Raw genomic sequence first — 15,764 nt, 5'->3', positions numbered from 1 at the left:
TCTTCTGGTTGGCTTCTTGTCTTCAACCCTTGTCTGAACCCCTGTGAAGCACTCTCTATTCAAAGGAGTACTGAGCCTCTGGGTCTTCAAGTATGCTGCCACACAAAATTAAAAGGAACCTAAGGAAAGAGGAGGGAGGGAGAAGGGAAGAAGGAAACTATGACATAGTTGAATTCATATCTATGAAACTCATTAAATGGATTCTCAAAATATTTTTTAAAACAAATAACAAAAATCATACTATCCCCTAAAATTACGTGTAAACATTATGTATTAATTAAATTGTAGCTCTAAGCATAAAAACAAAAGCTATGTCAAGCAAGCAAACAATAAAATACAATAAATCCAAGTCCACTTTCCAATAACACTATACTGCATCATATATATTGTGCTTACTTACAAAACTTATTCCTAGATTCTCTCTCAAATTCGTTCTTTCATTTTTATACTTATGATACATTTAATTCCTCAATCATTTTATAGTCCCCAAATACTATTATTATTTATACCAGTATCAGTGAAATCAGTTTAAATAGATATGAGTTATTAGCCATTAAAGTAAATAATCACTACTATCAGAAGTCATATAAATCATAAATGACAAGAAATGAATTAGAAGAACCATTGCTCTTGCACTGCAGGTTATCTACCACCTGTAGCACCAGCATACCATATGGGCACTGGCTCATGTCTTGCCTACTCCACTTTCAACGCAGCTAATGTGCCTGACAAAGCATCAGAGGATGGTCCAAGTGCTTGGGTTCCAGCACCCATGTGGGAAACTTCCATGAAGCTCTCTCTCGCTGGCTCTCTCTAACTTTGATTCTCAAATAAATTAATTAATCTTTTACTAAAAGGGAAAAAAACGATTTTACTTGAGATAATCCACATGTGCTATGGCGTACTACAACTAACACCACAGTTACATGGACAATAATGTCAATAAAACCAGACAAATTCAAGCATTTTCAAATTCAGATTCAAACAATTATTTGGATTACTATAGTTCGTTTATTCATTCAGTTATTACAGAATATCTTGATGACTTTCAATTTCTGAAAATGATGTAGAAACCTGTTATAAGCAACCTTGTGAGGGTTTTTTGTAGATTTCAACTCATCCGAGTAAAACCTAGGGAGTGTAACAGCTGGATAACATGAGAAGTCAAAAATGCAGTTCTGCATAACTATCATATTTTCTCGTGATACAATTCCATAGGCTCAGGGATTTCCCTTAAGACGACACCACCATTCTTTCCCATCCCAAATGTTTTCCTCCATGTTATTACAATAGCATAGATGTTCAGCAACAGTCACAAGTCCAGCATTCTACTATTTAAGTGTGTTATATCACTGCAGGTATACACAATGGCAGAAAGCATACCATCCTATTTTCAAGGTATATGTAACACTTTCACTGGGAGTCCTCCTTCCACTCAGGAGTAGAAATGCATACTACAATGTATCTTCACTTCCCAGCCTACTAGTCTCCATGATACAGTTCATCTATGAGAATACATGTATTTACATGTTTGCCTATATATTTATTCAACTGAATGTAATTTATTCCTTTTTCTAGAATTTCCTAAGGTGAATGCATACATACAGCTTTTAATTTTTTAATTTTAGTTTCAATGTTGTTCACCCAGTTGAGAGAAATGCATGTCCATGTGGGCCTCCAATTATACTGGGAGAGATCAGACACAGAAGGAGGTAGGTGAGACACATGCTTCAGGAGTGGGCACAGTGCTTTTGTGACATGCTGGAGACCCTGAGGCAGAAAAGCTTATTCACAGGGTGTTACTGGAGTGGTTTTGATATTTCTAAAAAGCTGTTCATCTCATTGCCCCAGAGTTAAGAAAATTCTTCCAATTTCTATTTGTCGGCAAATTCCACATTAAGGTATCAGCAGACACTGGACCTTGCTGCAAAGCTTGGCCAGCAGATTTATCCTATCTATTGGTTTTGATAGATAGATAGATAGATAGATAGATAGATAGATAGATAGATAGATAATAGATTCATTCTATTTAATTGGAAAGGTAGATTTACAGAGAGAAGTAGAGACAGACAGAAAGAGTTTCTGTTCCCCGGTTCACTCCCCCAGGTGGCCGCAATGGCCAGACTGAGCTGAGCTGATCCAAAGCAATGAGTAAGCACATTCTTCCAAGTCTCGCACGTTGGGTGCAGGGCCTATAAGACTTTGGGCCATCCTCCCCTGCTTTCCCAGCCACAAGCAGGAAGTTGGATGTGAAGTGAAGCAGTCTGGACACAACCTGGAACCTCTATGGGATCCTGGCATATGCAAGGCAAGAATTTAGCCACTGAACCGATGCACCGCGTCCCCTATTTTTTTTTCCATCATCTTACAAGGCAAGCTGAATCCAATGCTGGTTTAAATGAAGTGGCCTAAGCAGTCACAGGATGTGGTTAAGAACTTGCGTTTTTTTAACATATTGGTTACTCAATACCATGTCAAATAATTCCATAATGTTGTAGATTGCTGTTGATGTTATGTTGTGGCTTTTAATTGATTGGGATGATATTCTGCCAGCTCTGCCTTCAGACCAGAGATGGTCTCCCCAAGAAACCATTTAATTTATCTGGACAATAAGATGCTGGACTCTATGCTTGGTATATGCTTGCAGTTAAAGAATCTTGACAGAATTTGAACTGTAATATTGCACCAAATCGTAGGAATCCACCATGGGGGGAGGGTACGGGGAAAGGTAGGGGGAATCCCAAAGCCCATGAAACTGCGTCACATAATGCAATGTAATTAATATAAAAAAATAAATAAATCTAAAAAAAAATAAATAAATGAAGTGGCCTGCATGCCCCCTGTATGCATCTGGATCTGCTAGCTACTGCACAAGCATTAGGAATGAGTCATAATACATGAACTCCAAGGTCAGACCAAACACATCCTGTGATTTTCCCTGTGACCAGGGTCTGAGTCCAATAGTCTAATCAGATAGTTCCCTGAGAAAGCTTGCCTGGGGTGACCTCACATTTGACTGTTACTTGAACCAGCCAGTGCAGGGTGAAGTTCATTCTGTCACCTACACCAGCCAATGTACATATCGTTGGATGCAGCTACCTGGTCTTTTCCATCGCAAACCCATATCTCATGCAAACTAATAGATGCTGCAGCCTGGCCCAGTCAGCCCACCACACACCCAGTCCTCACACATATCAATGTGTCCTGCAGCCTAGTTCAGGTGAGCCCCAAAAGTCCTGCACGTGACCTGACTCAGTCATGGTAATGGCATGTCCCAGTTTCTGCTGCAGCCTAGTGTGGGCAAGACCACATCTCCTTTGACACTTATGCATATCCATGGATGCTGGGAATTACTTCAGCCTAACCCACCCCACAGACTCAGACTTTATGCATACTAACAGCTGACATTGCCTTGTCCAGCCTGGCCTAATCCTAACCCTGGTTGCCATGCTAACTAGAGGAGGGCCCAGCCAAGCAGGGGAACACGCACAGTTTCCCTAACAGAGTATAGTGCAGTCCAGACTGACAGGACTCACACCCAGTCATGGCACTTGCCAGCTGGCAACGCAGACTGCCTCATCTGAACAACATCCATTCTGATTCTCATGTGAACCAGCAGGTGCAGCAGCCTAGCCTAGTCTGGCTTACCCCATAACGTCCAACCACAGTCTCAGGTCTCATGCTCAACAGTGGAAGCAGCAACACAGCTAAGGAGGCCCCAAAGATTCCACAATCTGGACAGCTTGCAGCCAAGAAATCTTGCATGGATCAGCCTATGGTCCAGTCTCAGAAGTCAAGTCTCTGCATTCACAAGCATGTGCTACAGCCGGCTTGGCCCCACCCACCCACAATACTAGCTCTCACTGGTGGGTGCAGCATCCTTGCCCAGCCTGGCCCACCCACAGCCCTCATGTGAACTGGAAGATATAGTGGTCCAAGCTGGCCTGAACTCTACCCTATTCCAACTTGCACTCATGCCAGTGTGTGGTGTGGATGACCCTCCCTACCTGGGCTCAGACTCAGCTCACACATTAGCCAATGAGTGCTACAGCCCAGACTGCTATAGCCTGTTTCCAGCCCTGGTTCTCATGCCCATCGGCAGGAGCTGTCCTTGCAAGAGAGTTCCCCAGTTGCCCCTATCAGGCCTGCTCCTAGCAATGGAACTCCTGTGTGCTGGAGACTGATGTGACCAGCACCCAGAACTGGCACTCATCAGTGGGTACAGAGGTCTAACCTGACTCACCTGCACCCATTCTGGCTCTCACTCATGGGTGCTATAGCCTAGTCCAGCCTGGCCCACCCCTACACCTGGCTCTTGGCACTGCAGCCTACCCTGACCTGTCCCACACACATTCTGTCTCTTGTGAACACCAACAGATCTTGGAGCCCAGTCCAGTCTGGCCCAAACCAGACCCAACCCACAAGCATGCCATTGGATGCTACAGCCTTGTCCAGTCTCGTTTGTCATAGCCCCAGCTCTTGCAAACACCAGTGGGAATTGCAATCCAGTAGGGCAGTCCTCAGAGTTCCCTAACCAGACCTATCCCCAGCCCTGGATCTTGCAAGTGCTGGCAGGTATTTGGACATAGACTGTCATGGCACACCCACATTATCAACTCATTCTGGAGAATACTGTAGCCCAGCCTATCCAGGCATGGTCCACACCCTGCCCTGGCTCTCATTTATGCCAGTAGGTGCTAAGGCCTAGTCCTGCAGGACTCAACCCACATATACACTGACAACTGAGTATATTTACCTAGCCTGGCCCACCACCAAACCTGACTCCCATGTTCCCCCATGGGAACTTCAGACTACTAGGGGAGTTCCCCAAGATGCCCAACCAAAATTAACCTCAACCCTGGATCTCATGCATGCCAGTGGAGGCAGTGGCACTACATGTCATGGTCTGTCCTCAGTTCTGCCCTTATGTGCACTAACACATGTGGTAGCCTGGACCCAACTGGTCTACCACCAGGCCCCAGGCCCCACGAGTGTCACATGAGTCCTGTCAGCTGAGTTCCATGGTCCAGCCTGGCATAGCCCATCACTGCAGCAGCTCTCTGCAGAAACCATACAGTGCTGACATACACACTCCATCCCTGACATTCACTTGGGGATACTGTGATCTAGCCCTGCCAGGCACGTTCCCAGACCCAGTTGTGGTGAGCACAAGCAGGTGGTAGGTGATGCTAGTTAGTCCAGCCCAGGTTTCCCACCTGGATGGGTGCCTTGGCCTGACCCAAACATGACCTCCAGTTTACCCTCTCTAAATCACTCTGTCAATTACTGGCCTACCTATGAGTGTAATGGCCCTGTCCATGGAAAACCCAAGAAATCATTCCTGGCAAACATGCTTTCAGCTGCTCCCACTCCAATGTTCCCACACTCCCTTCCCTGGGCAATCTGCTGCCAGCCTGCCATCACCTGGGGCTGTGGAGCATGTCCCAGCCTGATTTCACTGCCTTCCCCTACTATCTTAAGAACAAAGAAAACAGACAGAAAAAGGAAAAAAGGAAAAGGTAATAAGCAGTTATGCTGGTATATTGGTATAGTTAACACAAATTTGGCATTTACAAGGCCCAGAACGCAAGACAGCTATTGGCGTCTTATCTCCCAACACAGTGTAACACTTACCTAGGTGCAATAAACCTATGCAATAGACTAGAGCTGGGAATTCGAACTATATTTTTCAGGACTGATAATTTATTTGAGGAGCAGAGTGACTGGCAGATGAAGAAAACAATGGATACTTTAAGTTGCCCTTTGGTAATCTATTCAATATTCCCCTGTAGATTGACAGTTTCCCTTTTTCAGACAAATATCTAATACGTATAGATGACAAGGCGCTCATTTTCTATTTCACTTTCTGCATCTTTGTGCTGTCATTATAAGGACCAGCATGGTCTCCTGGGACTTGATTTTCTTTCATTTCTTATTCACATTATTTGCAAAAGAAAAAAATCTAAAAACTGATTTAACAGTTAATAATGGCTTTATTCTGGACACTTAGGAAAGATATGGTTTGAATTTTTCAATGCCAATCATCTCCCACAATTTCACAGTGATAATGCATTAATAAATCAACATCAGGCATGGACTGAAACAAGCAGTCATCTATCCAGAAATTACAAGCTACCAAGAATAGCAAACAGACATTAATGAATGACCCAGAAAGCTTCCAGATGGAGACAAGATCTGGAGGACTGCGGACATGTCAGAGTACACAACATGGAAGGAACCCATGCTGGGAGAAGAGGTACAGGGTGCCTGCAAGAGGACAGCTGTAGACCACAGCACAGCAGCCCTGTGACCTGCCCTCTTCAGACAGGAATGAAGCTGAGCTTGTAAAACCGGGGCACACGGCCTATCCCGCTAACAAGGGGACTGGTGTCAATCTCCTTTACATCAACATGAGGCTTCAGGGTAAAGTTCTGTAAGATGCTGGTCAGGAACAGAAACAGCTCCATGCGGGCCAGGCCCTCTCCCACACACGCTCGCTTTCCTGAAAATAACAAGCACAGAGGATTTTTCATCTAAACATTGAGTCTGAAATGATCAAAAGAAATATTCAGTAACTAAGTGGTTAATGACTGAATTGACAGGTAGGTTTAAGACAGGCTAGCTGGGAGGGTAATGGGATATACACATGGAAAGAATAATGAACACTTGCTATTCAGATAGTCTCATGTAACATCTGTCATCTCTTACTCAACAAACGCTTATTGACTATCATTGCATGTGACATATTTAATTAAGTATTACCACAATATAACCACTCCAAGTTTATACAAAGTTTTAACAGACACATTATTTGGACAGAGGGTTAAAGGAAGATGGGACGAAGAGAGCACATTCACACATGAACTTCAAAAAAGTTGGATCAAATGAAATGCAAAGTTTATTAAAGTTCAAGAACTATTAAAGCCATTAGAAACTTTCCACCTTATACATTTAATGAAGTATTGAAGACAAATCTAATGCATGAATAGCAAAAATTTTGGTGAAAATAAACATTTTTAATTTTGTTTTCTACTAGCTTAAATTAATGTACACATATCCATGCAAAGTTCAGGCAGAACTCTGGGCAGAGTATCCCACATCCTTGCCTTGCACACACTGTGATCCCATATGGGCAACGGTTCATATCCTGGTTGCCCGACTTCCTTTCTAAGCCCCTGCTTGTGGCCTGGGAGAGAGAAAGAGGATGGCGCAAAGCCCTAGCAACCAGCACCCACATGGAGAACCCAGAAGAAGCTTCTGGCCCTGGCTTCAGCTCAGCTCAGTTCAGCTCCAGCCATTGCAGACACTGGAGGAGTGAAAGAACAGACTGCAATTCATTCTCTCTGTAAATCTGACTTTCCAATAAATTAATAATAAACTTTTAAAATTCTGCAGAATATCAGACAACTATTCTCCTTCCATCAGAACAGTGTAAAATCATATGTTCACACAGGATATGCTGTGTGAACATAAACCATAAATGATTCTCATATCCATACCCGAGAACAAGGTCCAAATGGTTGTGCTCAAACCTCATAATCTGTTCTCGTTTATGTTCAGTATCACTCCTTTGGGTCTAAGCATCCTCCACTCGGCTCTAGGTGCAACCCATCTGCATCAACCTTAGTCTACCCTGCATTTCCATGCTGTCCCACTGACCTAACAAGCTCTTCTCCTATGCTCCTTTTGGAACCTATGTCTCACGTCTCTGCCTCTTCATGGTGCAGTGGGCCCAAGTTCTCCCACTAGGTTTCCTTTTCCTTCATGATCCACTACATCATGAAACACAATGAATATCACTCCCTATTTCCTTATCTACACAGGTAAAATAAGAGTCCATTAGGAAGAGCTTGGACTTTGACGTGTTGAAAGTACAATGGCAAACGAAAAGCATGGGAAACAACAGAGGAAGAGATGGGGACTACATGTGTACACACACAATGCACACAGTGTACTGTGGAACACAAACACCCAATGTAAATGACCCTGTGTGCTAGCACAACACCTGCTCTGCACTCTAAAAGGAGCCTGCACATTCCCAAGCCTTCCCTGGTCTACATCACTTGCACAGTTCTGACCTTGGAGCTGCAGGGAGAGCTCCATTCCTGAGCTTTGTTGTCTTGCACAAGTGTCCTGATTTCTCCTTTCCAGGTTATCAGCCTCCTCTGAGACAGATCAGATTCCATCTCTCCAATTAGAAAATCATGGAGCATGCATGAACAGAAAGCAGTTTTCCGTTTAGCCACCTCAGCAGTCTGTGCTTTCCTTTCTCAAAGCACTCATCCTACTGGGATGCAATATTCTAGCTACTTACCTCCTTCCCTCAGGTGAATGCAAGGGTCTTTACAGCATTTTATGCACTCTGGAATACTAACTCCCTACAGTTTTAGGTCAATGCTGTACCAGGATGGGTTAAACCACTGCTTCCCAGAAGCGTGCTTATTCTATTCCCAAACACCACACTTTTGCCTGTTTCCTGTTAATCTACCTGGGAAAGCAGCAGAAGTTAGCCCAAGTCTATGAAACACTGCATGCATGTAATAGACTCTGATGAAGTTCCAGGCACCTGGTTTGGGCCTGGCCCGAGTCTGGCTGTCGACAATAATTAGAGAACCATAAGCGGAGGATCTGTCTCTCCTGTCTCTCTCCCTACCACCACTTCTCTATCTTTATCCCAGTCTCTGTAGCTTTGTCTTCCATATAAATTACTTTAAAAAAATGAACAGCTCAGTGGAAGCAAAAACCATCACAGATGTACCTCAAACTGCTCAAAACACATACAATTCTTCTGGTACATTCCTCTTTGATATGAGTAAAATAATGATGAGTCACAGTCAAAGAGAAACCACCGTATAAAGGCATATTTGCAGGCAGAATTCAACTATATTACAGGTTTCTCAGTTTGGAAGAATGCCTCAGACACATCCCAAATTCCTACTAATTGGATACTACTATTATTAGCAAGAAAGACACACAGACACAAAGAGTGGGACTTCTGATCATGCACAAAGGGCACATGTACCACCTCCCCAAGGCAAACCATCCACTGATTGCAAAAATCTATCCCATACCCTGTGTTCACATGGAAATAAATTCTTACCTGTTGAGAAAGGCATGAAGTAATCACTTCTCTTGAAATTGCCACTTTTGTCCAGGAAGTGGCCAGGGTCAAACTCCTCTGGGTTGGGGAATTCTTTCTTGTCATGCAGCACAGAACTCAGTGATGGTAATATTGGTGTGCCCTGGATAAAACAGACAGAAACTGAATCCTGAAGAAGCCAAACAATGGGAAAAAAGGATGGAAATCATTTAGTTGCCAGGGTCAGTGCAGTAGGTGTGGATGGCACGAAGGTGTGAAGAGAACAGCTCCCCTGCTTGGCAGGGCCCGGGGGAGCTTCCAGCTGTTTAGCAGGGCCTGGCGGATTTCTCTCTCACCCCTGACCACCTTGAAGCAGTCTCTCCACCTTTTTGCATGGAAACTCAAGCACCCCACTAAGAATTCTGTAATCTATTGAGGCATTGTTTGCCCCTGTGGGATGGCTTTTGCCACCAACGTGAGCTTGAGAGTTAATGTCACTGATAATGTCTTGGTGAGTGGGCCTTTGAAAATTTACACACAGGAGTGCAATTAAGCCCATGCCATTTTTGATGCCTTATTGGGTACTTGACCATTGCCTCAGAATTTCGTCCAGACATACAGCACTCCTTCTGGGAGGGGGCTTGAAAATATCCTAAATATTAATGCAAGTGATGGGAGTGAGAGCTGAAATTGCTGTGGCAATAAATATAGTTATTGTTATCTCATAGGCTAGCCTGTCTTCGCAATTTTTTTGGAGCATAAAAAATGTAGCTGTTTTAGCCGCTTTTATAATTTTTAGCTAGAGGAATTAAGGATGTTTTTATTAAAGAAAAATGCTTTTGATTATTGTTTTATTGTTTATGGGGCTGTAGAGCTTATAGTTGTAGGGGGATTTAATATTTGTTACTTTTGTTTTTAGATTTATATTTTTTCCCCTTGTAAACTATTTTCCCATTGAATAATGAGCAAATTGTAGAAATAGAAATGTGGTAGGAATGTACTACTGATTAGCAGGTAATCGCATGTGCCTTGGCCTTGGAGTCCTGGCTGCCGCTCCATGGCTACTGTTAAAGAATGAATAATGGCTTGCTTTGAAGAATATAAATATAGTGTTTTAAAGAATTATCTCTGGGGACACCTGCTTAGCCCTGAAGTGCAGACGGAATGACCGAATGTCTGTACATGCCCCCTTAGTCTTGAAGTAAAAAAATAGAACAATTAGTTGCTTGTGCAAAAGCTGTGAGGTTTTGAGTAAATAAAAAGGACAGCTTTTTCTTGGGCTGTTGTGAGAACGCACCAAGTGTCAGTGTCTGTGTCTTTCTTTATCGCCGACTCCACGCACCCTTCCCGAGCTCCGAACTCTCGGCTGGAGCTGAACTCCGGCATTTAGTAAATCTCTTTGATCTGTAGATGAGAAAACCCATTTGCAAAGGAATATAGTGTCACTTCAGCCAGAACACGCAATATCCAGGATGAGCTTAAACTCAGGAGCAATGATTTCCATCCAATATTATTTGATGTGCTGAGACTTGGGAACTCGGTGCTAATCACTCCTCAGAGCATTCTGTATTCCAGCAAGCCTGCACTTGGGTGCCTGCTCTCACTTGCTGCTCTCATCTATTCTTCTATGCACTGCAGTTGACTAGAGATAAAAATAATGTACTGTATATCTTCAATTCAAGAAAATGAAAGAATTTTGAATTTTTTTCATGTGCTTGAGGAGATACACATATTTACCCTAATATACCTTGTGAAATCAATGCGACAGCAAAGCCACATAAATATAAACTACAAACATCCCAAACAAATGTAGCAAATCCAGTGCAGCTACACAGGATTCAGTGTAAGATAATATGTAACCACTTCCTATATTTATTAATTACTTTTCGCATAAAGACAGTCCTGAATAAATGGTTATATTTATAGATGCAGAGAATCCACTAAATTCAACTATATATGCACTCATTACAAAAAGAGATAGGACAAAGGGGAGAAATTCCCAGCTATGACAAAAATCCACAAAACATATCATAAGCATTCTCGTTACTGAGATGTTAAATCTTCACCTCTCCTAGAGCTCAGCAAAGCAACAAGTATGCCCACACTCATGACTTCTGCTAAACACAGTCCTAGAAATCACTCCAGGCAAGTACTGCAATAAGGAGAAATGACAAGAAGAAAGGTATTGCAACAGATTGAAGAATTCTACACATAATAATTACACATGGACCCACAACTTTTTATTAATGACAAATTAATTGAAGATTACTAAGTATCATGTAACATAAAAAATAATTGATTGTATTTCCATATAGCAGAAACAAGTAATCTATGAAGCTAGTTTAAAAAGCACTACAATCAACTGAAAAATATCTGTTCTCAAGGGAAATTTTTATCTGTGCAAGTCAGAGTAATGAAATTAGAATAATAGTGGTGAAAAATAAGTCATCTTCCAAACATTGATACATAAGTATAAGTTGGAAAAATCAATGACCTGGAAAATTCAATTTATTCCAAATCAATCTAAAATGTAATACCACTCTTACTGAAATAATAAAACATTGCTGGAAGTTGATAAGCTGATACATCTAACACTCAGATGTAATTAATTGTAAGCACCTAGATGTTTAAAAAGAACAGAAAAATCCAAAGGCTCCATAAATCAAGATGTATTTTGGAAGATTTTTGTTTTTAATATTCACTTTAATGTTTAAAACATACACTTACAGAAAAAGCATGTTTAGTAAAGAAGGGCAGGAGAAAAGAGACAAGGAAAAAAGGGGGAGCTTCTATCCACCTGTTCACTCTTCAAAGGCCACAGCAGCCAGAGCTGGGACAAACTTTGTGGGCGCTGGGGTCCTAGGACTTGGGGCCCCTGCTGCTGCTACTCCAGGCAGGGAGTTGGAGCTCAAGTGGAGCAGCCATGACACCTGCTGCACATAAGGTCTGCTGACTAACAAACACAGGAGTCACTCACTACACCACAACTAAGCGTCTGATGCAGTTGTTAATAGCTGCAAACCACAAACAGTACAAATCAATCTATTACGACACCCCACTTAGGAGGCTCACACTGCTCTCAGGCTGTGCTAGTGGAAAATTGAAACCCTTCTCTGAGTTGAAGACTGTCAGACCTGTGGTGTCGGAAGAACAAACTTACCTTGGGGATGAGATAGTTTCTGAATTTAACATCACAGGTCACTGCATGGGGTAAGCTAGCGGGGACAAGATCAATGTATCTCTGGATCTCATGTACGACAGCGTCCGTGTAGGGCATGCGGCTCCTGTCCTGCATGCAGGGGCTCCGGTGTCTGCCAATCACACTCTCAATCTCCTCCTGCACTTTAGCTGAAAAGACACAAGGGAGGAGTCAGGGACTAGGATCAGCACAACCCATGTCTCACAGCAGGTGAGGGCTGAGTGAAGCAGGAGGCAGGTGTCCAACAGCCCTGAAGATCAGAGTGCACGGAGACTCAAGGAAGCATCACTGTAGCAGACACAGGAGGTTCCTGGGAAATTCTTCCTCTGAGAAACTGGGTATGGATTTTGAATGTGTTCTATGAAAACATATTTATCTTTTTCAGATATGTGTACACTTAAAGTAATACATATATTTCATTCTCTTAATGAAATACTATTTAGATTAACTTTCAAATAAATAAATTTTTTGAACTACAAAAATATATTGACACTTGGGACATGATAGTCACTATATTTTTTAAAAGGAAGCAAATATTTTTGTAGGACACTAACGAACAGTATTTGTAAATATACTATTTGTAAATAGAATTCTATAAACAGATAGGGATGTAACAACAGATATGTGTGTGTTTAGAGTGAGTTTATTTGCAACATGGACTGTTTCATTTGCAATCAGCAAATATGGCTGATTAGAACCACTGCAGAAGATTCTTGCAAAAGTTGTGCTCACATTTCTATTGCTTTTGATTATGATGCAATTATGCGCACTTATGGGATACACTGTGATAATTTCATGCATGTATTTTGTAATTCAGGTTAGTTTACACTTCATTCACCAAGTATTTTTTAAATTTCCAATTAACATTTTGTCATTACATGTATTCATGATATATCAGATTTCCTTATAGAGTGTGTCCTGATCAAGACATTGTTCTCTTTGGTCATGACGACTTTGGGTTTACAGCCTTCAACCTCCCCTCTTCCATTTGTTCATAAAGACATAGTAAGTCCTCATGCACTGTACTCATCCATTCTGCCACACAACACCAGAACTTATTCTCACTGTCAAGTTGGACTTGGTGCCTGTTACAGCATAATATGATCTAGGTCTGTTCTTTTTCACTAATTATAGGATATTGGAGCCACAATTGCTGCTTACTGAGTAGAGGCCGCCCCATGCAAATAGAGCATCCTTTATGGACACAAACTTACCTCCAGACTGGGCTGCTCCAACCTATCCCCACTTCCCGTCTCATATGAAGCTCCTGCCTCATTGGCTGCAGGCTGGTCTGGCCAGAGAAGTTATAGCACAAGATATTTAACTACATTATCGCTCTCTCGCTCGCTCTCTCTCTCTCTCTCTCTCATAAAATCACACTTTTAGGGCCTGACAAAATTTCTCAATTAACTACTCATCCAGTTTCAATGTCAGGTTCCCATGTTGGCATCACTTTATGTCATGGCAATCCCACTTTCCATCAAGTACCCTGATTGTGGCTTGCAAAAGCAGTAGAGGAAGGCACAAAGCCTCTGGACCCTGCACCCACATGGGAGATCCAGAAGAAGTTCCTGGCTCCTGGCTTCGAATCTGCTCAGCTCCAGTCATTAAAACCATTAGGGGACAGAACCAATAGAAGTAAGATTTTTGTGTCTCTTTTTCTGTTAATCTGCCTTTCCAATAATTATATTTTTAAAAAAATATTTTTAAAAATAGGTCTCAAACAACAAAATTAAATATAAATTATACTATCTAAGCCAGACAAATATTCCATTAAGTGTAGGTATGTGTGTATAATGTTGCGTGTATGCACAAAATTTCAAGACACATCAAGGAGGATTTCATGTCTAATTGTATTTGGTACAATAAAAGACACTACACCTTAGCTATATCTTTAAGATGCTGCGTTGATCCCCTCTGAATATATACCTAAATATGGAAAACTGAGAACATAAAATGTTTATTTTAGATTTCTTAGAACCATGTTCACATTTGTAAATAATGACTGTAATTGCTGATGTTATCTGTCTTAACTAATTTCTATCCTTGCTATCAGGGGACATGAGGACAGCTCTCTCCACCCCATATCAGACAGTGTGTCAAAGCGACCCACCTACAGACACGCATGCACACAGGCTCTTCCCTCACTCCGTTCCTCCAGTGTTTATATCACAGTTTCTGCTACATCAGTGTTCACCCTACACATCACTGTGGCTTACAGTTCCTTGACAGCTAAGATCTCATTTCATCTTTTGTACATTCAAGCTTAAACTAATCATTTCGATTCCAAGTTTTAGATACTAATTTAGAAGTTTTGCAAATTCTCATATGTGTTTCAAAACTGCTAGAATTAATTATTCTCATAACTGACAGCAGCAAATAAACAATCAGCTCTCTTAGGCCTGGGCGTCTCCCCTCACACACACATCATCCCCTGGCCCACCGTCAAATGGTGTTTCCGGGTCTGTGCTCTACGCCCTTCCTGGCCCTCCCAGCCTCCAGCATGAGCTTTCCTGGTTCTAGGACCCATGACTCCCTCTCACGTGATTTCAGGTGCCTACATGTAGCACACCCTCTAGTGTCTGTCTGAGAAAGAAAAGCAGAAAATGAACTGTCATTAGTAAGACTCAGGAAGTAAGAAGGCTAGTACTGGATTGTAATGCCATTCTCATCCTCATTGTCTATGTAGACTCTAATATATACATTAGCCTCTGAATGAATTACTTTATGGTTTGCCTTGAATCCTGAAATGCCAGGACCCTGTGTTGGGTGGATATGTTCATCTATTTAATTTGCGGTGAGAACTTTCCTTGCAGATGGCAGCACCTGCAGGCCTTTCCACGGGTGCTTCCTTGCTCTGACGGCACTTAGGCTGGAACTTCAATCTCACAGAACTGGGGATCTCCTCATCTCCTCTATGTGGGTGAGACGAACAATCCAGGATTCACCAGGAAGGATTCTTAACTGTCATTGAGTTATCATAGTTTAAATGAGTTTCTGAACCAAGAAAACATAATCTGATGCAGCAAAATAGAAGCCAGTAGAGATTTAAAAAATGGTTTCTATAACATATAAATACATGAAGTTCTATTATACTCAATTTGCTAGGTTAATAAATCCCTTATACACATTATCTGACTCAAATGCATACACATTTGTTATAAATTATTCCTTTCAATATACTTTCCAGCCTGTGGAAATTTTCTCAGGTCATTTTCTCAAGTTCCTGGCATATCCACTACAATAAATACATAAACTTTCTGTCCTGGAGTATGCTGTCCCAGCATAAGAAAACAAAGTTGTCAGATTAACGAAAGATCTCTGAAAGACTACCAGCCATTCAAAGTGTTCTGCTCTCAGGGAAAAACCAGCAGACAGTCCCATGCCACTTCATGAAGCCTGTGCCTGTGACAAACCCCTCCGTGGAGCCCAGACACTTTCTCCACAGCTGTTGTCACTGCACTGAGCTTTATGACGGTGACTACT

The 15,764-nt window shown here is 42.0% G+C and overlaps 1 protein-coding gene across 4 annotated transcripts in view; it reads right to left on the bottom strand.

Moving 5' to 3' along the window:
- The window catches only part of LOC101529516 (cytochrome P450 2C14-like), a 116,338-nt gene that overhangs the window by 83,949 nt on the left and 16,625 nt on the right, over positions 1 to 15,764 (bottom strand). For all 4 annotated transcript variants that reach the window (XM_004580050.3, XM_004580049.3, XM_058671992.1 and 1 more), the window contains 3 exons: positions 12,240 to 12,427; positions 9,101 to 9,242; positions 6,281 to 6,502 (listed from right to left, as the gene is read on the bottom strand). In XM_004580050.3, the coding sequence (XP_004580107.2) occupies positions 6,321 to 6,502; positions 9,101 to 9,242; positions 12,240 to 12,427 (512 nt within the window). In that variant the 3' untranslated portion in view covers positions 6,281 to 6,320. Of the gene's footprint in view, positions 6,503 to 9,100; positions 9,243 to 12,239; positions 12,428 to 15,764 lie in introns of those variants that run through there.

The sequence above is a fragment of the Ochotona princeps genome, chromosome 13, assembly GCF_030435755.1.
Source record: "Ochotona princeps isolate mOchPri1 chromosome 13, mOchPri1.hap1, whole genome shotgun sequence".
NCBI lineage: Eukaryota > Metazoa > Chordata > Mammalia > Lagomorpha > Ochotonidae > Ochotona > Ochotona princeps.
The sequence above is the reverse complement of the archived record's forward strand: the minus strand, read 5'-3'. Positions and strand labels throughout refer to the sequence as shown.